Source organism: Amblyomma maculatum, chromosome 5, assembly GCF_055883805.1.
Source record: "Amblyomma maculatum isolate TAMU_Amacu chromosome 5, ASM5588380v1, whole genome shotgun sequence".
NCBI classification, from domain to species: domain Eukaryota; kingdom Metazoa; phylum Arthropoda; class Arachnida; order Ixodida; family Ixodidae; genus Amblyomma; species Amblyomma maculatum.
Window position 1 is genome coordinate 7,991,737 of NC_139348.1, and position 25,639 is coordinate 8,017,375.

At 49.1% G+C, this 25,639-nt stretch overlaps 1 protein-coding gene across 4 annotated transcripts in view; it reads left to right on the top strand.

Annotated features, from left to right (window-relative positions):
• LOC146187715 (DNA excision repair protein ERCC-6-like) overlaps window positions 1-25,639 on the top strand; it is a 374,514-nt gene that overhangs the window by 294,152 nt on the left and 54,723 nt on the right. For 3 of the 4 annotated variants that reach the window (XR_014707405.1, XM_084603509.1, XM_084603511.1), the window contains exons 14-16: window positions 3,615-3,833; window positions 10,217-10,327; window positions 10,387-10,601. Coding sequence is in view for 3 of the 4 variants with exons in the window: in XM_084603509.1 (XP_084459635.1) it covers window positions 3,615-3,833; window positions 10,217-10,327; window positions 10,387-10,601 (545 nt within the window). In the remaining variant the exon portion in view is untranslated. The remainder of the gene's footprint in view (window positions 1-3,614; window positions 3,834-10,216; window positions 10,328-10,386; window positions 10,602-25,639) is intronic. The other variant, XM_084603510.1, reaches the window with a different exon arrangement.

A 25,639-nucleotide genomic window follows, 5' to 3' on the forward strand; every position in this document is an offset into this window, starting at 1 on the left:
TTACCTAAGCATTCTATTACGTCTTCGCAACGAGACTTCTGGCGTGTCCTCATCCTCATTATCCGACTCATCGTCCGACTCATCCGGTGCGTTCTCTGCAGCACAACGCACTGCCGCAACGATTGCCTCGTCGGTGGTTGCCTCCTTAATGATGTCGGACACGTTTTCATCCTCGTCGACGTAGCTTTTGAACGTGTCGGATGCATCCACAAAGTGATTTCCCACAAGATCGGACCACACTTCGTCCGCATCGACGGCCTCGTCACCGGCATCGCAGCTCCGATCGGCGTCCGGAGCTCCGTCATCCGAAGCTCCGGCATCGCGCACGAACTCAGCCTTCTGAAAACACCTCTTGATTGTTGTGGGTTTCACTTGCCACCAAGACGCTGCTATCATGTCAATGGCTCCGCACACATCAACTTTAACAGCTTCCTGTCGTTGCAAATTTAAAACCACGCGCTCACACATGCGTTTCTTGTACAGGGCTTTCACCGTAGCAATCACGCCTTGATCAAGAGGCTGGCACTTCGCAGTGGTGTTTGCTGGCAGAAACTTCAGGCTCACTGCACTCAGTTTTGGTTCAACATTGTGAGCAGTGCAGTTATCAAGCAATAAAACGACTCTTCGTTTTGCTGAGACCATGTCGTCGTCAAACTTCTTCAACCATTTGCTAAACAATTCTCGGGTCATCCAGGCCTTCGAATTTGCCTCGTATGTCACCGGAAGATGTTCCCTCTTTTTGAAACATCGGGGCCTCTTCGATTTTCCTATCACGAGCAAGCGCCGCTTGTCGGATCCATCCATGTTAGCACAAAACAAAACAGTGACACGCTCCTTTGACACCTTGCGGTCGGAGAAAGGGCCGCCTTTCAATGCGAGGGTTCGGTTGGGAAGCATGTTATAGCACACACCAGCCTCATCGGCATTGTACACGTCTTTGTCCGCGTACGCTGAGAGTAGCGTCTCAAGATGAACGTCGAACCACGCTTGAATGCAGGCGTCGTTGACCTCTCCACTTTCGCCCGAAATCACCCTGCAGCTAATCCCATGGCGATCTTTAAATCGCTGAATCCATCCATTCAGTGGATTGAAGCCGTCATGTCCAAATAGGTGCGCGAAGTTCCTAGCCTTCGCTTGGAGAATCGGGCCACTTACTGGGACGTTCTGTGCTCGCACTTCGCGGAACCACCTAAACAAGGCCTCATCAACGTCTTCATACTTAGGCGTACGAATCCTTTTTCTTGCCAGAGACGCGCAGTCTTTTTCTAGCTGCTTCCGTATGTTGTCACGGTTCCTCCAGATTGCGGAAACTGTTGTGTCAGCGATACCATACTTCCTGGCAACCGAAGCTTTCGTCACACCACTTTCCACGTCCTTGATTATGCGCTCCTTTGTTTCCAGAGATAAGGCCTGTCGTTTCCCGGGCTTTTGAGAAGCAGACGCCATAAGGATAGCAGCTCGGCAACGAAGATCGACTTGCAAAAAGACAGAACACCGCCACTGCCCCTGCCCCAAACTGTTTGAAGGCCACGGATCACGACCACGGATCCACTGCGCGCAATCGAAGGCACACAACACGCTGCCTGAACCTCGAACAAAAACGGAGGGACCGAGGGACGCCCAAACCGACCGTTTCCGCTTACGAAAAGAGCGAAGGAGTGAAGCGCAAGTGAAGGAAAGCGTTGGTCGTCGCTAGAAAACGTGATGCGACTCAGATGCATGAAAAGAAAGAAACGAAAAGAACGGCGAGGAGAAAGAAGGAAAGCGTTGGTCGTGGCTGGAAAACGTGATGCGACTGAAATGCATGGAAAGGAGGAAAGCGAAAGAACGCCGGGGCACGGCCAGTCTGGAGGGAGAGAGAAAGAGAGCGCGCGCTCTCCCTCGAGACCGGCTGTGGCAGGGGAGAGAGAAGCGTAGCTGTTGCGCAATCTTGTGCAAGACGAAGAGTGGGCGTGGGAGGTTGCACGCCGTGCACGGCGGCAGCGGCGACTCCAAGTCATCGCGCAGCGACGGCAGCGGCGGCTCCGGCACGCCAGCTGTGCGCCGTGTAGGGAAGCCCGGTGCCACGTAGGGATGCACACTTGCTGTTCCGCGCTGTCACCGAGCGGATTTCAAAACCGCACTATAACCGGTATTTCGCTTCGTGCGACCGCATAATAAGCGGTTTGATTTTGCATAGAGTTCTATGAGGGTCACACTGGTGGCCGGCAAAAAGTACATTATATCCGGTCCCGCACTATAAGCGGTTACGTTGTAAGTGGTCTCCACTGTACTTGTCACTGATGTCAACGGTTGATTAATGGAGGTGTAGTTGGGCAATAAAGTGGAAATGCAAAATGACAGCTTGTGAAACCAATGCAAGGGTGGCAATTTTAGCACTGCACGAGCAGAATAATTTCATGCACGCTGTGCAGTAGTGTTGGATACTGACTAGCGTACTGCCACTCAGCATTTGTGAGGGCACGTAAGCTGGTCAGCTTTCGTGTGGCCAGTGTTTATGAAGAATATTTAGATCCGCTCTAATAAGCAAAGAAAGTTAGAGATCAGCAGTGCCCGCATTACCTGCTGTCAGATAACCGAAAACAGCGCTAGCAGATGAAAAGAGGACACACAACTGCACTGACTAACAACTTTTATTCCGACACGTCTCGCTCGCGTACGGGGGTGAAATAAAAACCACCGAATGGGGAAGCACACGCAAGGAGATAAAAGCAGTGTTTTGCTCACCTGGTGTGGCTTCACGCTCACGGCCCGCAGCTGTGAGTGCGTGCGATGACCGGGCAACGAAGGTGCGGCGACCATCTCCCCGGCGGAAAACAAAAGCTTGCACATGCACGACCAACTGCTGTAAGACACAGAGAGAATTGCGAGAGGCGCGCTGTTCGTCTCGGACCAAGGAGAGGAGGTGTCGCAGGCAGGCTGGGAGGAGTGAGGGAAACCTGCATGGTGTCGCTGCGGGAGACTGGCAGGCTATGGGGGGTTGCCAGTGTGCCCTCTCCTCCACCAACCTCCTTATCAGCGCGCGTAACTCGCGTGATAATTACGCGGGCATTATAATGGGACAGGGGATTCATGTGTATCAAGCCCTTGTTTAGGTTTAGAGCCATAGGGCACTTTTGGAGAAGCAAACAAGCTGCTTCCGAGAACTTTCTTTCCTATCAAAGAACACGTTAGTCACAAGTTATAGCACCGAAATAAACATTAGCACTACGGGGTTCGTTATCCAGGGGCGCTGCAAATGCCTCAATGCAGTGCATAACTTGTCTTTGTGCGATAAAGTATGTATGTGCCTCTGTATTATTTAGCAAATTCATCATTTCAGGCGTTTTGGATAAACTTATCATCCTGACATTATTTCTTTCTGTACCATCGCTTCAACTGCAATTATCCGGCTCAGACTTTTGGCCCATGCATACTTCTACGCTAGCTTACAGTTACATTACACCTTGGTATTGCTCAAAGCCGAACCACGTGGGATCAATCAATTCTTTATTTCCTTCGAGAGGAAGAGACAGGACCATGGCAACGGCTTGACATAACTGAAGTATCACTAGCCTGCCCATGCACAGAGACTCACGAGCACACCCTCAGATACAGCCCCCCTTTGTGTGCAGGTGTTTGTGGGGCTGATCCAGCTGCGCAAGATCTGCAACCACCCGGACCTGTACGATGGGGGTCCCAAGATTCTGGGCCAAGTGGACGCCAGCAGCCTGCCCCCTGAGATGTGCTATGGCTTTCCGGGCCGCTCGGGCAAGATGGCTGTCGTCGAGGGCCTGCTCAAGCTGTGGAAGAAGCAGAACCACCGGGTGCTGCTCTTCACCCAGAGCCGGCAGGTGAGGCCACAAGATGGTTCTCGTCCTTCCCTGCGAATCTTCTGGGGTGCACGCTTAGGCATGTTTTGTGTGACTCAACCAGCGCCAGCATATGAGCCTGTGCGCCACAGTGGCATACAAGGGGGTGTATTCTGGTCACTAGAAGTAGTAGGCGAATATGTCTACTTAGGACAGGTAGTAACCGCAGATCCGGACCACGAAAAGGAAATAACAAGAAGAATACGATTGGGATGGAGCGCATTTGGCAAGCACTCGCAGATTATGACTAGCAGCTTACCGGTATCGCTCAAGAGGAAAGTATACAACAGTTGCATCTTGCCTGTACTCACCTATGGGGCTGAAACGTGGAGGCTAACCAAGAGAGTTCTACTTAAGTTGAGGACAACCCAGAGGGCTATGGAACGAAAAATGGTAGGGGTAACATTAAGAGATAGAAAGCGTGCAGAGTGGGACAGAGAAATAACTCAAGTTACCGACATTCTAGTAGAAATTAAGAAGAAGAAATAGACTTGGGCAGGACATGTAGTGCGAAGAGAGGATAACCGATGGTCGCTGAGGGTAACAAACTGGATTCCAAGGGAAGGAAAGCGTAGCAGGGGGCGGCAGAAAGTTGGTGGGCGGATGAGATTAAGAAGTTCGCAGGGGTCAAGTGGATGCAGCTAGCACAGAACCGGGTTAAGTGGAGAAATATGGGAGAGGCCTTCGCCCTGCAGTGGGTATAATCAGGCTGATGATGATGATGATGATGATTCTGGTCAGTCAGTGGTTGTCAGGGGTTTCATGAGCCCCGCCAGTGGCAGGGCTCATGAAAACTAAAGTCCCTTGATGAGAAGAAAGTACCGCCGCGCTTTGTACTTTGCCACATCACCCACCTACTCGCCATTTACTCGGATTCCGAGCTCTGCGCTGATTGGTCTCTGGCTGTCCCTGGTGTCGCCCGTGTTTACGCGTCAGCTTTTCCTTTCTTTTATCGGGTTTTCTTGTTTTTCTCGCGCCATTTTTCACCGGCTCAAGCCAAGGAGGTCTTGCGCACATTGTCGTGGCGTGCTTGCCAAATTCCAGAGTATTGTGCATTTAGCTGTTCTAACCAGCCTGAGGATGGCTATGTAGTTTTCTTGATTACACATGGAAAGCGGGATCGCTTGCGGACGAAGCAATGGCTTCATTATATCGTGCGAAAGAAACTTTGTGCTGACAAAAAGTGGCGTTGTGTTTTCCCGCTGTAGCATCACTCTGATGCTCCATTTTGCTCTGCATGTCCCTCCTTATTCTTTCTTTCTAAACACAAATTGTACTGACCTATGCGGCTGAAACGTGGAGGCTAACCAAGAGAGTTCTACTTAAGTTGAGGACAACCCAGAGGGCTATGGAGCGAAAAATGGTAGGGGTAACATTAAGAGATAGAAAGCGTGCAGAGTAGGTCAGAGAAATAACTGAAGTTACCGACATTCTAGTGGAAATTAAGAAGAAGAAATGGGCATGGGCAGGACATGTAGTGCGAAGAGAGGATAACCGATGGTCGCTTAGGGTAATAAACTGGATTCCAAGGGAAGGAAAGCGTAGCAGGGAGCGGCAGAAAGTTAGGTGGGCGGATGAGATTAAGAAGTTCGCAGGGGTCAAGTGGATGCAGTTAGCACAGAACCGGGTTAAATGGAGAAATATGGGAGAGGCCTTCGCCCTGCAGTGGGTATAGTCAGGCTGATGATGATGATGATGAAACACAGCTCTATGTTGAATATTTTGCGCATTATTACTTTAAAAAAAATCCTGCAAGGTAGGCTGCAGCAGTATGCGGATCGGGAGCTTCCGGACGTGCAAGCTGGGTTTCGCAAGGGCAGACGAACTAGAGACCAAATTGCCAACCTTCGCTGGATCATGGAAAAAGCAAGAGAGTTCCAGAAACCCATTTACTTCTGCTTTATTGATTATGCAAAAGCGTTTGACTGCGTAGATCACAGCAGATTGTGGCAAGCTCTCCAAGAGATGGGAGTTTCAATTCACCTCATCTGTCTCCTCAGGAACCTTTATGAAGGGCAAGAGGCCACAGTCAGAACTGGGCATGGTCTTACTGATTGGTTTCCGATCGAGAAAGGAGTGAGGCAAGGCTGCATACTGTCGCCCTGCCTATTTAACCTATATGCAGAGTGCATCATGAGGAAGGCCGGTCTGGACGAGTCTTCAGCTGGAGTGAAGATTGCTGGAAAACGTATCAACAACCTTAGATATGCGGATGATACCTCTTTAATGGCAGAAAGTGAAGTTGAACTCAAGAGACTTCTGATGCGCGTACAAGAAGAGAGTGAGAAGTTTGGGCTTAAACTGAACATTAAAAAGACGAAGATCATGGCGTCTTGCCCTATCAAGTCCTGGAGCATCAATGGACAAGAAGTGGAAGCTGTGACAGATTTTCTGTTCTTGGGCGCCAAGATTACCTCGGAAGGAGACTGCAGCCATGAAATTAGGAGACGCCTGCTTCTGGGAAAGAGAGCAGTGGTTAGCCTTGACCGCCTAGTAAAGAGCAGAGACATTAGTCTGCCAACCAAGATCCGTATAACCCGTGCTATGGTCTTTCCAGTTGTGATGTATGGATGCGAGAGTTGGACTGTGAAAAAGGCTGACCGCCGAAGAATTGACGCGTTTGAATTGTGGTGCTGGCGAAGACTCTTAAGAGTTCCTTGGACTGCCAGAAGATCAAATCAGTCGATATTGTCGACCATAAACCCTGACTGCTCATTGGAGGGTCAAGTTCTAAAGTTAAAGCTCAGCTACTTTGGTCATGTGATGAGAAGAGAGGAGTCGCTGGAGAAAGATTTGATGTTGGGAAAGGTTGAGGGTCGCCGGAGAAGGGGTAGGCAGCGAACGCGATGGTTAGATGGCATTCTCGAGGCATTGCAGATGAAGCTATGTGATGTTAAGAAGATAGTGAGAGACCGGAAAGCGTGGCGTGACATGGTCCATAGGGTCACGAAGAGTCGGACACGACTGAACGCCTGAACTGAACTGATTACTTGCCTCGCATTTGGGCTAGTAGCCCAACTGCAGAATCTGCTTTCTAGTGTGAAGCCCTCGTGCTTAATCGCACCAGCTGTAATTAGCAGCCTAGAAACTGCTCTTTAATACGCATTTGCATTTGTAGGATCACGATGGAAAAGTTCTGTGCAGAAAGGTGTGCACAATACCTGTCATGACGTATTGTGCACACTCAGGTGACGTCACTCAGTATATCTCATCCGAATTCAACCAAAATCGGTGTCCAACCTAATTTGAGTATGGCTAACTCAGTGGTGACCCCCAAATTTAGGTGGCCCACCCCCGAAATTTCGCCCACTGGACCTCTGCAATTGGACACCTTCTAAATTTGACCGAATTGACATTGTACACAATTTGAGCATGGAAATTTTTGTGAAAAGAGAAGTGGCTAGATCTTCTAATGAGAGTTCCAAATGTGCCACTAAAAGCATTGGCATGCGCGTCACTGTTTCAAAAATTAAATGAGGTGTTGACATCTCATTAGTTGCAAAGCAAAGGACCTTTATATGCCCCTTTTAAAACAGATGGCTTTCATAAGCAGCAAGCCACAGTGTGGGATAGATTGTTACCACTGTATCCTTAGTATCTAAAGTGAGGATTTAGCTTTTCATGTCCAAATAAAATTTGTTTTAAACAGAAATTCGACCTCTTTTTTTATTTTAACGCAGTTTCAATTTGTCGAGCCCGGATATATTGAACCCGGATAATTTGAATTTTGGTTGTATCGAACTCGCAGAATATCCCCTTGAAAATTCGATGTAAAAGTATAGCAAAAGTATATCGAACTCAATTTTACCAGTCGTTCAGTATATCGAACTCCACACGACACACTGGAAGTGCGCTTTCCCCAAAGACAATTGAATAACGCTCGGCCGTTTGCCGCGTGACGTTTTCTAGACGCGCGGGAGTAATGAGAGGGCACAGTTCTGCGACGGCTGGTCTAGGGCAACGCTGCGGCCTTTACCAAAGGCGCGCGCATCTGCGGTGATCGCTGCCGTGCGCCAGCACGTGACGTTTGCAAGCCATGTGCGTGAAGGAACGAGAGGGAACCAATGCAGCCGTGGTGTTCAGAAGAGGGGAAAAACGCCATAGAGCGAAGCGCAAGGATGTGCCCTCTCTTCTGCTGAGCTTTATCTCTCCCATTCCTCTCTTTTTCGGTCTTCGTTCGCAGCAGCACGCACTATGTATGCGAGGACAAGTCAGACGCTTTTTCCAGTGTGTGTTGTGAACGCTCTGCGCGTCTCGTGTTGTCGTGTTGAACGTGCATAAGCTAATGCGACTGCAAACACTAAGAAACGCTTTTTTTTTTTTTCCTTTCTTGCGGGAGTCATTTACTCTTGCCGTCGTGCTGAACGTGCGGTGTACCGTATGCTATGGCGGCTGCGGACGTTAAGAAGCAACAATTTTTAAGAGAGTCGTCCTTACTTGTCGTGCTGCACGTGCGGCGCAGGTTGCGGACGTTAAGAAGTGGCAGGATTTTTTTTTAAGAGAGTCGTCCGTGTTTACCTCTATGAATCAACAAAAGCACGTCACCTGCGATCATGACACCGGCTTTTAGCATTGTTCCCTTCAAAAGGCGTTTGCAGCTATCGCACTTTCCAATGATTATGTTGCAGTGGACTCTGCCCGCCCCAAGCCCGTGGTGATAAATCGAACCAGGCTTGTGCAATCAAGCCATCACGCGGGCACTCTGCCAAGTTCGCTCCCTGCCACCGCAGGATCAATCAAAAGTATAGTCAAAAGATAAACACGCGGTGACGTTATCGCTGCTGCGTAGCATCTTGGCGCGCTGCCAATAAATGAGCTGTGGATGCGATGGTCGAAACGGAGAGACGTGCCACCAAACTTTTTTTTTTATTCTCTGGGCAAAAGTGGGGGTTGGGTTCATTATGCGAGTGGATTGATTACGCGACAAATACAGTATAATTTTTCACGATCCCAAGTGGTGTCTCAAGCTGATTTCTGTGTATCGAATTATCGATATATTGAACTATTTCCCGATCTCCTTTCAGTTTGATATATCCGTGTTCGACTGTATATAACATAAAACTAAAGGCGCTCGATGGGTAAATGCAAAAAGAAAAAACAAAAGTTTTGGAACATCCAAACGCGTTAAGCAGTGAGAATAAACTTGAAGAAAACTGCGTTTCTTTCGTTGAACTCCCTTTTTGTCAGAGCTTTGGCTCAAAAGAATGTGCTAGCCTTTGCACTATCGGTTTCATTCCATCAGTCTTCATTGGGAATCGTAAGCAGCCCATGCTTGAGACAATTTTGGCCAACTCTGAGCCACTCTAAATTTGATTTATTTACGCATGGCGTGATATTTCTTTTGTACCCTTGTGTTTGTTTTGTGTTTAGTTTTGATCTGTTACTTTTGACAGTTTTTGCAAGTGCATCGCTGCTGCGCTGCGCATCTCACTGCAGTGCACTTACGTTCATACCACTAAACTAAACAGATGCTCTTGCACTGCACTTTCAACTTATTTATTGTATGCAGTGATGAACACTAGAAGCACATTAGATGTGGTGCACTAATAAGCTGATCACACATCAACATTTGCCTGTAGCAGTACTTAGTTGGTTACGTGCCGCAAAACATGACATCCCCTTTGACATAAAGTTTTTGTACAGTGAAGCTCACAAAAATGCCTGTTTTTGGGAAACATTTAAAAATTAGGTTGCCTTAAAAAGGGACAAAAACTACAGAAAATTCTTTCTCAACATTATCAATGCTTGGTAACCATTTATGAGAACTCTTTTCACCACCGAGGCTGTAAACTGTCCTAAAAAAGCATGCCATCCTTTAAAGGTGCGGCTGGCTGGTGGGTGAGAAATATGCAGTGTGTAGCGCGGGCGGCGGCCGGGCAAGAAGAAATGAGGAGAAAAGAGCGGTGAAGGAGGAGAGAGTGTTGTTTCTTTAAATATGTCAAGGGGCTTTAATGAAAACTGCATCCCAACGCTACCTGTTTAGGAGTCAAAAATTTAAGCGCAACAGAGACAACACAGAGACAAGATAGGACAGGACTTGCGCTTTAGTAAGACAGTTAGCGGGGCAGGTTGGTGCATAGTTGTCAAAAATTTATCAAAAAGAGTTCAGGGGACCGAGCTAACTGACATGCTGGTCACTGAGAAAGGGCCCCACCCAGATGCTGTTGAGCTTTGCTGTTGGTTCGTATACTACCACTCTTTCTCCCAACAGTACCTGCAAGAGATTTCAGGCCCACATGGCTAACATGCCCTTGAGAAGCAAAAATTTGTCTTCTCAGAAGAGAGCATTGTGCGCTCTTTGAGCAGTTCCATATCAGTGGGGCCCAGATGCACAGGCCTTCCAGCTGAGCTTGGGTGGCTTGCAGATGCTGGTCATCCTGGAGCGCTTTGTCCAGGAGCAGGGCTACAGCTATATGGTAATGACGGGATCCACCCCCATTGGCTCCAGGCAGCCAGCCATCAACAAGTTCAATGCGGTGGGTTCAATACATCCTCCCGCTGTGTGAAACGTAATGAGCCAGGTTCCGTTTATCAGGATCCATCGGTGTTTGTGTTCCTGCTGACGACGCGGGTGGGCGGCCTTGGCGTGAACCTGACAGGGGCTGACCGGGTGGTGATCTACGACCCAGACTGGAACCCCAGCACAGACAGCCAGGCAAAGGAGCGCGCGTGGCGCATTGGACAGTGCCGGGATGTCACCATCTACCGTCTGCTCACTGCGGGCACCATTGAGGAGAAGATCTACCACAGGTATGGGATCTTCCACAGAATGCTATGACTTGCCTGCTCTTGCTCTGGGGCTGCTGTTATGAAGAGCTGGCACAACATGTCACAGGACAGTGGTGGAATGTCATTAAGTGCAAGTTTGCTTGTGTCGATAGACTCCTCTGCATCATCTTAATCCACAGCCTGACCATGCACCCTCTGCAGGGCAGAGGCCTCTCCCCTCCAATTGACTCGCTAGCTGCACACACCAACCTTAAAGGACTATAGACGCCATTTTTTGAAGCGTCGGAAGGAATATCCTGGTTATACAGAGATGCTCCCCAAACAATCCCTACCTCGCACGTTTCCACGAAGACATTTTAATTTGATTTTAAAAACAAGCCAGGCAAGTACTTTGTTTTTCAAAACCCATTGGCATCGACATCTCTGTGACGAAAACGAGCACATAGGTAAACAGCATGACGTAATCAAACAACTGTGACGTGGAGTCTGCAAAGCAAAGAGCAGTGACGACACATGGCCAGACTCGGAACAGCGCCGCCGCCGCTTCTGGCCATGCCGTGCGAACTATGCTTCTGCTGGCTTTACTCGATGGCTTCTTCATTGGTGCATGTTACAATTACCTCACCGGTGTACGTATGGAGACTGCCTGCTAAACTCAGGCCCCAACAGCATGCCTGCATAAGTGCTGGGCTTACGGCAACGGTGCCTCTTGATGGCGCGCTGGTAACATACTGCGCCGCTCCCCGCCTACCCTATACGTCGCTAGCCCTAGCTGGTTTCACATCGAAGTGCCAGCAAAAGGCGCTTCGGAACGGGCTAACGCTATAATAAACGTCTGAGTTTAGCGCCGCTTTACTGGCAAGCCCATCTCGTAAAATATTTTCTTGCTTTGCGCAATGCCTTCAGCAGCGGAGCTAGCAGACATCAGGTGCGTCGCACCGGGCAGCAGCTGTGGGAAAAAAAAAGTTTGCTTGTATCACTGTAATTTCTACCAGGACCTTCGTATTGGACGAATAATCTTCGCAATTTATTCGTGACTGATAGTCCTTTGTACAAATAGTTATGTAAGCGAATGAACAGCGATCCGCGATAGCTATGATTACCCATAGCGGATGCTCTAAGGCAGCTATGACTTGTGAGCAGAATGCGGCGGCCACGGCTTTACGCACCCAGATTGCATTGACTGCGCCAGATGGCGCCACATGCTTGGACGGCGGCACGCAGGCCTGCCTCGTCGGGACCAATCAGCGCGTGACCAGGCGTGAGGACGGGAGCCATCGGGAGAGCTTACGGGTTACGGTGGCTGATCGCGTCATTACTAAAACATTTTTTTAGAACAGCTTGGCTCACAGCGCTGGCCAACTGGACTAATAAAGCAGCATCTTCACGGTTCCTTTGTTCAACATTCCTACCAGTTGACATTTCCTGCGCGTCAACCCACCAAGCTTTCGTGGCTGCGCTGATTCCTGCTTTGTCGCTTGAGTCGCAGGCGAGCGGGTCGGGATTAAAGTGCCCGGCAATGTTAGTACCAACCACAGTATTGGGCGAAACAACGTCGCAGTACTAATTATGCTACGCTGAAGCGCTGCTCGACGACGATATTTTCTTGCACGCCCGACAGCAAGCAGACGAAAAACGCGACCCGAATACGTCATCAGATGTTGTATCACGGCCGGTCTCGAGGGAGAGCGCGTTTCTCTCTTCTCTTACGGCTTCTCCAATGGGGTCTGTTTCCACCGCCCGCCGCGCCTCGGAGGGGTCGCCACCGCCCCACTGCTGCTCCTCCGCTACAGCCGTTCACGCGCAAGGGAAACGCGCGCTCGCTCTTCGCTCCGCCCGCATCGGTTGCAACCGGCAGGTCCTGATATTTCACCCCTTATGGCTTATAGGAAGAAGCCGTAATCAGCGTCTGATTTATCGTGTACGAGCAATAAAAATAATCAATAATGCGCGTGCGCGCGCCTTTGTCAGTGCTGTCGCGCACGGTCGAATGAAGTTTCGGGTGCACTTACATCAATACTTTTTGCCCCTAAATTTTTCACAAAACTATCAGTTCAGGCGTTCAGTCGTGTCCGACTCTTCGTGACCCTATAGACCATGTCACGCCACGCTTTCCGGTCTCTCACTATCTTCTTAAGGGGAGACACTGGTCTTAAAATGAAAATTTTTATTTTTAGAGATATAATAACGGAATTGGGTGTGTATATGTATTTCTTCCTCCTGTTTTCAAAAATGTAATTAGTTTTACTCTATCTCAATTAGTTCTAATGTTATTGGGAAATAACCAAAGCCTAATTTGGTAATTTCTTACGGGTCGTTAGGACAGTTTCCCTCAATATTTTTTCGTTCCGATTAAAATGTAGTTGTAGCCAAAGACCTGCCATGTGGAGCTATGCTATTTATATTATCATTGATGTACATCACAGTATAAAAATATTCAATTATGTAGATGCCCCACAATTCGAAAATATAATTAGCTGACATTATTGTTCAATAAATTTGATATGTTCAACTTAGCAATATAAAAATAGCATAGCTCCACAGTTCAAACCTTTCTGAATTCAACGGTATAAGATTTATTAAAATTGCACCACAAAAACCCAATGAAAAGTTCCGTAAGGCTAGTCATGTCACCAAAAAACATGAAGCTGAGAAAAACTCGTTTGAAGTTTTGACACTGAGTGCAGAAAATATTGGGAAGAATCTTCGACAACGGGTGTTACTCAGATGTTCCCTATCAGTTTCCCTACAAAACAAAACAAAAAGTGTCTTATTCCATCCAAGGAAACATTTAAAAAAAAAATGTCGAATGTGTAAGTGTGATGAAATTATAGAGGTTACTTTCGAGAAGTTAGGGGCTGATTTCTTTTTTTTTTTTTTTTTTTTTTTTTTTTGAGGTGAAAGTGAGGACCGGAGCCAAGGAGAGGAGAGCTCCACCAGGCAAACAGTTGGGGAAGAGAACTGCTTCGCTTATTCTTGGGGAAGAGAACTGCTTCTGTTCGAAATCGCAGTTTTCGCAGACAAGCAGAAGCTTTACAGCAAGGCCGTACTTCTTATCTGTTGCCTTGCTCAAACGCAGACTTCCTGCGCCGCAGGTTCCGCACTTCGCTTGCGCGAAAAAATTGTTCAAAACCTTCAAGTCCACAATCACGAAATGGGTACCGGCATCAGCTGTCTGGTAATCCGCACTGACGCCAAGAAGGTCAAACTTGCGCTGGGTTGCTGACTTTTCCGACAGAACGGACTTTGCTTGCGCCGATCGCTCAACACGCTGCGCCTGCTCGGTCGACGAATAGTACAAAGCATCAACACGAAGTGTACCACGATCCGAGATACGATTCGTGCTGCAACTTGGTCCCGCGGTGCTTGATGTACCCGGCGGATCCAACGAAGTCCGGCACTGCAGGCCCCGGCGACGCACTGGTGGCCGCTGCCTGCTGTTTTTTGTTCCACGGACGTTTCTTCCGGCTTCCAAAAGCTCGTTGCGTGCTCGGTTTCAATCGACTGTCTCCCGGCATCTCGATCGCAAAGAGAAACTCCCGGCACAAGGCGGAAACACGGCGTGCAGAGAAACACGAGCGCAAAAACAGACGCGCACGAAGCGACAGCCACAGCGGCGAACGCAAGAGAAAGAAAAAAAAAAAATGACGTAGACGGTCACACCAGCCAATGGGAGGCGCAGAACGGCGCGCGCGCGAAGCGCGCCGCGTGCGAGCCAATCAGCGACCCGAAAACGGCCTTCGGGAAACCGGCCCGAACCGCCGCTCGGCTTGAGCGACGCCATTTTGAGATGGCTCAAATTGCGCACAAAGAAACCAGCTTCAAAACAAGCCCAAGATGGCGGCGATCGGCCGGCTGCAACGCCGGCGGCGCGCGCGGGAAGTTCGAACAAAGTCTCTCTTTTCGGGGCCATTTCGTCGCTGCCGTGGTGTTTTGAAAGCCGATTTTATCGCATTTCCCGACCGAATTCAGCGTTAATAATTTTACTGTAGATACTCGAAAGGATAAACCTTCCGAAAATGAGTTTTTCCCAAAATCGACTTTTTGACCATTTTCGACCGTTTTAAGACCCGCGTCTCCCCTTAACATCACATAGCTTCATCTGCAATGCCTCGAGGATGCCATCTAACCATCGCGTTCGCTGCCTACCGCTTCTCCGGCGACCCTCAACCTTTCCCAACATCAAATCTTTCTCCAGCGACTCCTCTCTTCTCATCAGATGACCAAAGTAGCTGAGCTTTAACTTTAGAATTTGACCCTCCAATGAGCAGTCAGGGTTTATGGTCGACAATATCGACTGATTTGATCTTCTGGCAGTCCAAGGAACTCTTAAGAGTCTTCGCCAGCACCACAATTCAAACGCGTCAATTCTTCGGCGGTCAGCCTTTTTCACAGTCCAACTTTCGCATCCATACATCACAACTGGAAAGACCATAGCACAAAACTATATGTACCATTTTATGCAGTGTGCCTTTGAAAGCTGTAAGCAGGTATAGCGCGACCTGACGCTAGTGCATGGCAAACTGTTCGGTGTTCTTCTACCATGGATATTCTGTCAACCGCTGCCGTTTTCGTTTAGAGCAAAAGAGTCACTGACGAAAATTCATAGCACGTCTCAGATTCAGAGTAAGGAACAAAAATTTACGCATACAGTTAAAATTTCAGTTGTCTAGTGAAGTGGGCTGTTCTAGCTTCGTTTAAAACAAATCGGTAGGTTGAAAGACAGCAGATGTATACGCAGTCTCGCGACTGACGCACACGTAGACAGTCGTAGTCAGTTTAATACAGTGATAAAAAAAAACAACATTTAATCAAGGAAATGGGCATAAACAGATATGCATAATTGAAAAGAGCGGCAAGCAATAAAAAAAAATTCCTTCAAAGTTAACACATTGCACTCATTCATCAAAACGGTACATGCGGCTAGAAAATTAAAGTCTCAAAATTTTTCTGGACGGTTTGTGCACATAAGGAGCCGGCCTTTCGTTCCTGTCTGTCACTTTCTTAGCATAATTGACAAAATTATTTTCATCTTCGGTGTTACCTCGATGGTTTCTCATCTAGCGTTGAAAGACGGTTTTGCTATTGTTGCTGTTATGTTTGCCTTGAAGAAGCTTCAATGTGATGAATGCTCATTCATTTTTTTTATTCATCTTCTACAAAAGTAGATACCATGGCGCAATACATGTCATATGCTTGTCAAACGTTTGTTGAGCGACAGTGTTTTTTTTTTAATATAAAGACTCCATTCGCGTGTGTAGCACGTTGACAGGATGCCGCTGCAGCATCTACCTTCGGTAATCGTTCATTTAGGGGCTGCACTCACCACGAAACCCGCGGGCGACAGCGCGAAATCAGGCAAATGCCACCCGCCGCAACTGAAGCAGATGCGTAGCGAACAGTGAGCAGGTCGCGCCCCTTGCAGCGGCGGAGAGTGTGACTCAAGGAGAAAAATTCCCATTGTTCACGCGGCGATTGAGAAGGCTGTAAGAAAGAGCGCGCGCTCTCTCCCTCGAGACCGGCCGTGGTTGTATTTACACGATCACCAACCTTGCCAGTAGGGGGGCGCTCGTGTGGCGTTCTCGTATCTTTGACGTCATCGTGCGCTCGTGTCCGGAGAGAGCGAAACCAAAACTGGCCGTGATGAATGCAGTGATAATAAATTAATTGATCTGTGCTGGGGCTTTTTGGGTCGCAGTCCCTCTGTTTTGGACCACTGTGGATCGATTAAAGCAAAAATATCGGAACAGAAAATGTACATGTCTATACTCCTTTAAGCACCACGTATACCGTATTTACTCCCATAATGTTCGCACCCCCCACATTCGACATCAAAAATTGGAATTTCTCCTTCCTCACCTAATCATTGCACCACCAATATACCACAGTAAGAGTCGTCTGGTTGGATGTAATAGAGTCGAACACTCATATATCAAACTCTAAGGGGATCGCGATATAGTTCGATATATCGATAATTTGATATACAGAAATCGATTTGAGATGCCGCTTACGATCGTAAAAAATGATACCATATTTGTCGCGTAATCAACCAATTCGCATAATGAACCCACCTTCCCATTTTGCTCCCTAGAATTTGAAAAAAAAAACAAAACAAAAAAATTGCAAAAGTTGCAAGCGATTGAGTGAACTCAGCAACGAGCGGCAGCGAAAGCGAAAAACTTCCAACTTCCAACTGTGTCACTCTCGCCGCCACAAAAGCTCAAAACAGGTCTTTGCGTCGCCATGGCAGAAATCGCAAGCATTTTCTCTTGCATGTCACTGTGTGTCCCTCTGTCGCAGCCACAGCTCATTCACTGCAGCGGGTCAAAATGCTGTGCAGCGATAACGTCACGGCGTGTTTATCTTTTGATAGCTCCTGCGGCGGTGGGGAGCGAACTTGGCCGAGTGCCCATGATGGCTTGATTGCACAAGCCTGGTTCTATTTATCACGCCGCACTTGGGGCGAGCGTAGTGCATGTAAGTGCATGTAAATGCTGTTCGAAGCGAACAGGGCTAAAACCCGGTGTCATGATCGCAGCAGACCGCGTGCTTTTGTTGATTTGTGGATGCAAGGATGGACGATTCTCGCAAAAAGAAATAAAAATAAATCTGGTGCTCCTTAGCTCCTTAACGTTCGCTGCCGCTATAGCTTACGCTGAGCAGCACATTTAGCATGATGACAAGGATGGACGACTCTTGCAAAAAAAAAAAAGATCTGCCACTGCTTAACATGCGCAGCCGCCATAGCTTATGCACGTTCAGCATGACGACACGAGACGCGCATCGCACGTCAGCCGCCACGTGCAGAGGGTTCATAACACGCGCTGGAAAAAGCGTGCGACGTTCTGGTTGCCACAGGCTTAGCTGGCTTGGCGCCAACCGATTATTCGGACTTCACGGGAACCGCCGAAAAATCTGAATAAGCAGGAGTCTGAAAAAACAAAATCAGAAAAAAAAAAAACTTTATTTCTATGCACTGGCATGCCCTATGCACTTATTCAGGCCCCTCAATTGGCTGGAAAAAATCGTGAATACGCTGCTGGACGTTCCTCTGTTTGCGAGCAATCAGATTGGCTTGAATCTCGGAAAGGGTCGTGCTGTCACTGTAGGCAGCTGCAAGCATTGTCACTGCATTCACAAGGTCCGCGTGCGACGGCAGCGGAACAGGTGGTGTGTCGTCCTCTGACTCAGATTCGTCGTCAGAAGGGGCAGCAGACACCTGACGAATTATCTCATCATCGTCCAGCTCCGCGCATGTGAGTGCTGCACTGTCGGCATTTGAAAAGTTCTCAAAGGTGACTGCGTTTGGGATCACCCTGCCGCCACTGCGTAAGTCTTGCAGCACATGTTCGCCATCTGTGGGAAGCATGTCGGACGGGAGATCCTGGGCCGCGGCATCCGCTTCACCAACTCCAACAAATCCAGCATGCCAAAAGCAGTTTCGGAGTGTGGCTGCCGTCACTGCCTTCCAGGCATCAGCAAGCATGCTGATCGCCGACAGCAGAATTACAGCATACTGCTTGCCGGCGTCAATGCACAGAACCATGCGGCTCAGCAAGCATGCTCTGTATAGCACCTTCACCTTAAAATTTTTAATCACACCCTGGTCCATCGGTTGAAAGAACGCTCGTTGTGTTTGGTGGCAGGAATTCCAACTGAATGGATTCCAGGTCATCAATGTGGCCATGTGCACCGCAATTGTCCACAAAGAGTAACACCTTGCGATTTTGGGCCTTGAATTTCCGGTCCAGCTTGCGTACATAGGCAGCGAAAAGATGCTGCGTAATCCAAGCCTTCAACCACACGGGCAATGTTTTTACCCCCTTGAAGCATCTCGGGCTCTTTGATTTCCCAATCACAAGAATCGGGAGCTTTTCGTTTCCCAACATGTTGCTGCCAACCATCACTGTGACTCGGTCTTTGCTATGCCTTCCGCCGTGGCAGGGGTCGCCAGACACGGACAATGTCTTCTCGGGTAACATCTTATAAAAAAGGCCTGTTTCATCACAATTGAAGACATCATCAGGTGAAAATCGGTCCAGCAGCAACTCCAGTCTGTCGGAGCGGTAATTTGTTACAAGAGTCTGGTCCACGGCAGCACTCTCGCCGCACATCTTCTTGAAAGTGAGGTCGTACCTATTCTTAAAATTACGAAGCCAGCCATCGCTAAACTTAAAGCCTTCAATGTTCATTCGCAGTGCGAGGGCCTCCTCTGCCTTTTGTTTGAGAAGATTGCCCGACACTGGGATCCTCTTTTCAACTGTCGCACACAGCCACATGTGGAGCACTTCTTTGAGCTTCGGGTGGCTGGCTGCCATTTTGCACTTGATGGATCACGGCGATCTTAGGTGCGCCTTTGCCCAAAGACGATCGCATCACCCTTGGCCGTTTGCCGTGTGACGTTTTCAAGCCACGCGCGGAAGAAGTGAGAGGGAACAGCTCGGCGACGACTGGTCTAGGGCAGTGCTGCACCCTTTCTCCAAAGGCGAGTGCATCTGCAGTGATCATTTGCCACGCGCCAGCACGTGACATTTGCAAGCCATGTGCATAAAGGAATGAGAGGGTACCGGTTTGGCAACGGCCGGTACGGAGCAGATGCAGCCATGATGTTCGGGACAGGAGAAAAAAATGTGATCGAGCGAAGCGCAAGGGTGTGCCCATTCTTCTGCCGAGCATTCTCTCCCCTGGCTCTCTTTCCCGGTCTTCGTTCACAGCAGCACGCACTACGCATGCGCGGACAAGCCAGCTCAGCCCGTGGCAGACAGAACATCGGACGCTTTCTCCAGCATGGCCCTCTGTGTGCGCCGCGTGATGTCGTGCTGAACTTGCAGCGTAGCGTAAGCTGTGGATATTAAGACCTCGCAATGCCTGCTTGACCACTGATATTTCGACCGAGTCAAATGCTTTCTCGTAGTCAATGAATGCTGTGTCTAGGGGCTGGTTATACAGTTGAATCCCGCTATAACGAAATTCACGGTGCACGAAAAAAAATTTGTTCTCGCGGAACTTCGTTATCGCAAAAATTTGACGTGAAACGCAGAAAGAATTGCCCAAGCAGCAGCAAAGGCGTTTAATGCCAAAAATCTGTAAGCTTGGTTTGCTTACGCTTCACGGCGAGCAACGCCGTCACGCGATTTTCGCACTCGGTCAGCAAACCCATTGCAACATCGTCGTCTCGGACAGCAACGAAATTCCTGATGACATCAAAAGCGTCCATCACCTGTACGGCGGTTGCCGCAGCCGGCGCTTCCTGTACGTCGTCGTCTTCTTCATCGGAAGAGTCCTTATCATTCCGGGCAGCTTTTATGATCTGCTCATCACTCACATCTTCGTGAACAACAACACAAGCGTCAGCGCCGATGTATTCGTCGAGCTCGAGATTAGGCGGCACGGTTCCTATTTCTCCCAGCGTTTTCCAGGCGGCCGCGATCCCCGGAGCCGGTGACGCCTCTTCGTCGTCGTCTGTAACGCCTGGTGTTAGGCCAGCAGAGTGTACGGGTCGACCTTCGGCAAATCCGGCGTGCCTGAAACAGTTCACAATTACTGAGCGCCCCAGTGTGCTCCAGGCAGCAGACATAATCTGCAGTGCCACGTACAAGTCCACCTTCGTGTCTCGGCCGGTTTCAGTGTTAAAAAGCAGCCGCTGAATTAACCTCCCGCGGTAAGCGCGCTTCAGGCTAAGAATCACGCCCTGATCGAGAGGCTGTAAGACAGACGTGCAATTGGGAGGGAAAAACCTCAGCTCCGTGTTAGTGAGCTTGACTTCGTCGGAGTGATGCGCTGAACAATTGTCCAAAAGCAAGCAAACTTTACGGCCCTGCCGCTTCATGTCGCGGTCGAATGCCATCATCCACTCGGTGAAAATAGCGCGGGTCATCCATGACTTGTTGTTCGCCTTGTACTGCACAGGTAGGCTACGAGTTCCCTTAAAACAGCGCGGCTTGGCACTTTTGCCTATGACTAACGGCGGACGCTTGTCCGAGCCATCCATGTTTGTGCAAAGCAGCACTGTGATGCGTTTTTTGCTGTGTTTGCCGCCGTGACAGCGCTGCCCCTTGAAGTCGAGCGTCCTAGCCGGCAACATCTCGTAGAATAGCCCGGTCTCGTCGGCGTTGTAAATGTCTGCAGGCGCGAAGTTGCTTAAAATTCCGGCCATGTTACTCGCCTTCCAAGCAGCTGCTCCGTCCACGTCTGCTGACATTGACTCGCCGCACAACACTTTTCCAACGATGTTATGGCGGGCCTTGAAACGGTTTAGCCAGCCAATGCTGGCTTTAAAATCATCAATGCCAAGTAGGCATGCATAGTTCAAGGCTTTCTGCTGGACGATGCTTCCGGACAGGGGGACGTTGCTGGCTCGTGCTTCCACAAACCACGCATGCACTGCTTTGTCCAACTCTTCATGGAGGGGCCGCGTCACCTTTTTGTGCTTCGAGGATGTGCCTGAAGCAAGTGCCATTCTCACGCTGTCCTTATTGCCTAGAATCGTTGACAGCGAACTTGCAGGAATTCCGAAGTCTTCAGCAATTGCCGCTTTCTTCCTTCCGCTTTCTGCTTGGGCGATTATTTGAGCTTTTTGCTCAAGGGAAAGAGTTTTGCGTTTTTTCACTTGCGTTGCCATCGTGTCCTGCGGATGAAAACTCGTCGTTGTCGAAGAGAAAGGCAGCGAGTGAACAACGCGACCACGACACAAAGCCAAAATGGCGGAACTGCAATCACGTGATTTCATGCTTAATGTGGCTTTGGATTTGACTTGGACTTCTCGCCAATAAAACTAGTTTCGGTTTCGATTTTGAACGCGAAAATTTCGTTGAAGCGGAAACGCTCTGCAAAAATGGTTCGTTGTGCAGAGAAATTTAGGCCATTAATTCTTATAGGATACTCGCGGGGAATAAAAAATTATTCGTTGTCGCGGAAATTTCGTTGTGGCGGTATTCGTTGTGGCGGGATTCAACTGTACTACAAGCAGTTTTCTGTCGCCTGCTTTATAGTGTGGATATGATCGATGGTAGAGTACCCTTCCCAAAATCCTGCTTGATCCTTTGGTTTATTTAAGTCTATGGTTGTCCTGATCCTATTAGCGATTTCCTTGGTAAATACCATGTACCTAACTGATAGTAAGCTGATTGGTGTCAAATTTTTCAAGCCCTTAGCGTCCCCTCGGGCGTTTGCCGCGTGACGTTTTCAAGCCGCGCGGGGAAGTAATGAGAGGGGACAGTTCGGCTAGGGCAGCGCCGCGCCCATTCCCCAAAGGCGCGCGCATCTGCAGTCATCGTTTCCCGCGCGCCAGCACGTGACGTTTGCAAGCCATGTGCGTGAATGAACCAGAGAGAACCGGTGGGAACGAGTGGGGAAAAACGCGACAGAGCGAAGCGCAAGAGTGTGCCCATTCTTTTGCCGAGCTATCTCTCTCCTTCCTCTTTCCCGGCCTTCGTTCGCAGTAGCACGCGTTACGCATGCGCCAAGCCAAGCTCAGCCCAATTTCAGACAGATAGTCGAACGCTTTCCCCAGCGTGTGTTGCGAACCCTCTGCGCGCAGCGGCTGACGTGGCTATGGCGCCTGCGGAAGTTAACATGCAACAGATCTATCTTTTTTCCCGAGAGTAGTCTATTTTTATCGTTGGGCTGTACGCGCGGCGTAGCGTAAGATATGGCGTTACGAAGCGGCTCCTTTTTTCTTTTTTTGCGGGAGTCGTTTATTCTTGCATGTATGAATTAACGAAAGCACGCGGTCAGCTGCGATCATGACACCGGCTTTTAGCATTTTTTGCTTCAAACAGCATTTGCATCTACTGTATCACACTTTCCAATATTTTATGGCAGTGGACTACGCCCGCCGCACTTGGTAAATCGAACCAGGCTTGTGCAATCAAGCCATCACGGGCAGTCTGCCAAGTTCGCTCCCCGCCGCCGCAGGAGCTATAAAAAGATAAACACCCACGACGTTATCGCTGCACAGCATCTTGGCACGCTGCCAAGAAATGAGCTGTGGATGAGACGACCGAAACGGTGTGCGACATACAAGCGAAAACGCTGATGATTTCTGTCGCGGCGACACAGAAACCTTGTTTCGAGCTGCCGCGGGGTCTCGAACGACAGAGGGACGCAGTTCCAACAAGTTGGAAATTTTTTGCTCTGTCGCTGCGGCTCCTCGCTGAGATCGCTTAATCGCTTGCATGTGAGCGAGCTGGCCTTAACGCTTTTTTTTTTTCCAAATTCTCGAGTGCAAAAGTGAAGGGTGGGTTCATTATGCGAGTGAGCTGATTACGCGACAAATGCGGTATCGTTTTTTCGCATCGTAAGTGCTGTCCCAAGCCGATTTCTGTATATCGAATTATCGATATACAGAAATCGACACAGAAACCTTGTTTCGAGCTGCCGCGGGGTCTCGAACGACAGAGGGACGCAGTTCCAACAAGTTGGAAATTTTTTGCTCTGTCGCTGCGGCTCCTCGCTGAGATCGCTTAATCGCTTGCATGTGAGCGAGCTGGCCTTAACGCTTTTTTTTTTTCCAAATTCTCGAGTGCAAAAGTGAAGGGTGGGTTCATTATGCGAGTGAGCTGATTACGCGACAAATGCGGTATCGTGTTTTCGCATCGTAAGTGCTGTCCCAAGCCGATTTCTGTATATCGAATTATCGATATATCGAACTACTTCGCGATCCCCTTCGAGTTCGATATATCCGGGTTCGACTGTATGGCCCTCGAAAAAGCAAGCACCTAAAACCGGAACGAAGTGCTCACGAAACAACCAACGGCTAACACCGAACGCCAGCCTTCTTTTGTAGCTAAATACTCCAATGCCCTTCAAAACATGAACAATATTCTGAGGAAATACCACTCCATGCTAACGTGTAATGAACGCCTTTGAGAAAATATTCTTGGAGGCAAACGTAACACAAACTTTAGAGATATTCTAGTACATTCTAGACTCGACAACAAGCATCCAACACAACCACATCCTTGCTTTCGACCTAGACGTGAGACGTGCAGTCGTATACAAATGGACACCACGGTTAAAAGTAATGCAAACGATTTCACTTTTCGGGTAAAATCAGGCTTTAATTGCACATCTAACGTTGTCTACCTTCTGGAATGCTCCTTCTGTCATAAACAGTACATTGGAGAGACAGGGCAACCAATGAACGGACAGACTCAGGCGAAAACTTCTTGAAAGCAGTTTCCCAGCATTTCAATCAGAAAGACCATAAATTCCAAGAAATTAAATTACAGTAGAATCTCGGTGATACGAACTCGACTGATACGAAATTCGGTGTGATACGAATTCATAAAATTCCCCGGCCGAATTGCATTGCGTTCAGTGAGCAAAAAATCGGATGTTCCGAACACTTTTTCTTTTCACTACGGGTGATACGAACTTCGGTATCACGACCGGTCGAGGCCCACACGCACAGCGAGAAAAGAGTGCGCAGCGGCGCAGCACTGATAGCATGGATCATGCACACGCGCGCGAAAGAAGAAAAAAAAAAAATACAGAGGCAAAAAACCGGCTTGGCAACCCGCGGCAGCTGCGAAGTTGGCGAAGGAAGGTGGCGATATCTTGCCCCCCCCCCCCCCCCCCCTCCCGCTCTCTTTCTTTCTCTCCCCTCCCCCCACATTTTTTTTTTTTTTATCTCGTTGTTGCTTTCTGCTATTGGTGTTGTGCGCACGGCCTAGCGGCCCTCTCCACATTTCTCCGCCGCCCCGCAGGCCACGCTCTTCCGCTTTCCGGAGTCTCCACTGCAGCGGCAATACGTTGCTTCGTTTTCTTGTTTGTTGAGGCTGATAACGCATTGATAGCGCGTCGTTTTTTGATCATCTCGGCAACGCGAAAAGATACATCATACAGTTGAATCCCGCTATAACGAAATTCACGGTGCACGAAAAAAAATTTGTTCTCGCGGAACTTCGTTATCGCAAAAATTTGACGTGAAACGCAGAAAGAATTGCCCAAGCAGCAGCAAAGGCATTTAATGCCAAAAATCTGTAAGCTTGGTTTGCTTACGCTTCACGGCGAGCAACGCCGTCACGCGATTTTCGCACTCGGTCAGCAAACCCATTGCAACATCGTCGTCTCGGACAGCAACGAAATTCCTGATGACATCAAAAGCGTCCATCACCTGTACGGCGGTTGCCGCAGCCGGCGCTTCCTGTACGTCGTCGTCTTCTTCATCGGAAGAGTCCTTATCATTCCGGGCAGCTTTTATGATCTGCTCATCACTCACATCTTCGTGAACAACACAAGCGTCAGCGCCGATGTATTCGTCGAGCTCGAGATTAGGCGGCACGGTTCCTATTTCTCCCAGCGTTTTCCAGGCGGCCGCGATCCCCGGAGCCGGTGACGCCTCTTCGTCGTCGTCTGTAACGCCTGGTGTTAGGCCAGCAGAGTGTACGGGTCGACCTTCGGCAAATCCGGCGTGCCTGAAACAGTTCACAATTACTGAGCGCCCCAGTGTGCTCCAGGCAGCAGACATAATCTGCAGTGCCACGTACAAGTCCACCTTCGTGTCTCGGCCGGTTTCAGTGTTAAAAAGCAGCCGCTGAATTAACCTCCCGCGGTAAGCGCGCTTCAGGCTAAGAATCACGCCCTGATCGAGAGGCTGTAAGACAGACGTGCAATTGGGAGGGAAAAACCTCAGCTCCGTGTTAGTGAGCTTGACTTCGTCGGAGTGATGCGCTGAACAATTGTCCAAAAGCAAGCAAACTTTACGGCCCTGCCGCTTCATGTCGCGGTCGAATGCCATCATCCACTCGGTGAAAATAGCGCGGGTCATCCATGACTTGTTGTTCGCCTTGTACTGCACAGGTAGGCTACGAGTTCCCTTAAAACAGCGCGGCTTGGCACTTTTGCCTATGACTAACGGCGGACGCTTGTCCGAGCCATCCATGTTTGTGCAAAGCAGCACTGTGATGCGTTTTTTGCTGTGTTTGCCGCCGTGACAGCGCTGCCCCTTGAAGTCGAGCGTCCTAGCCGGCAACATCTCGTAGAATAGCCCGGTCTCGTCGGCGTTGTAAATGTCTGCAGGCGCGAAGTTGCTTAAAATTCCGGCCATGTTACTC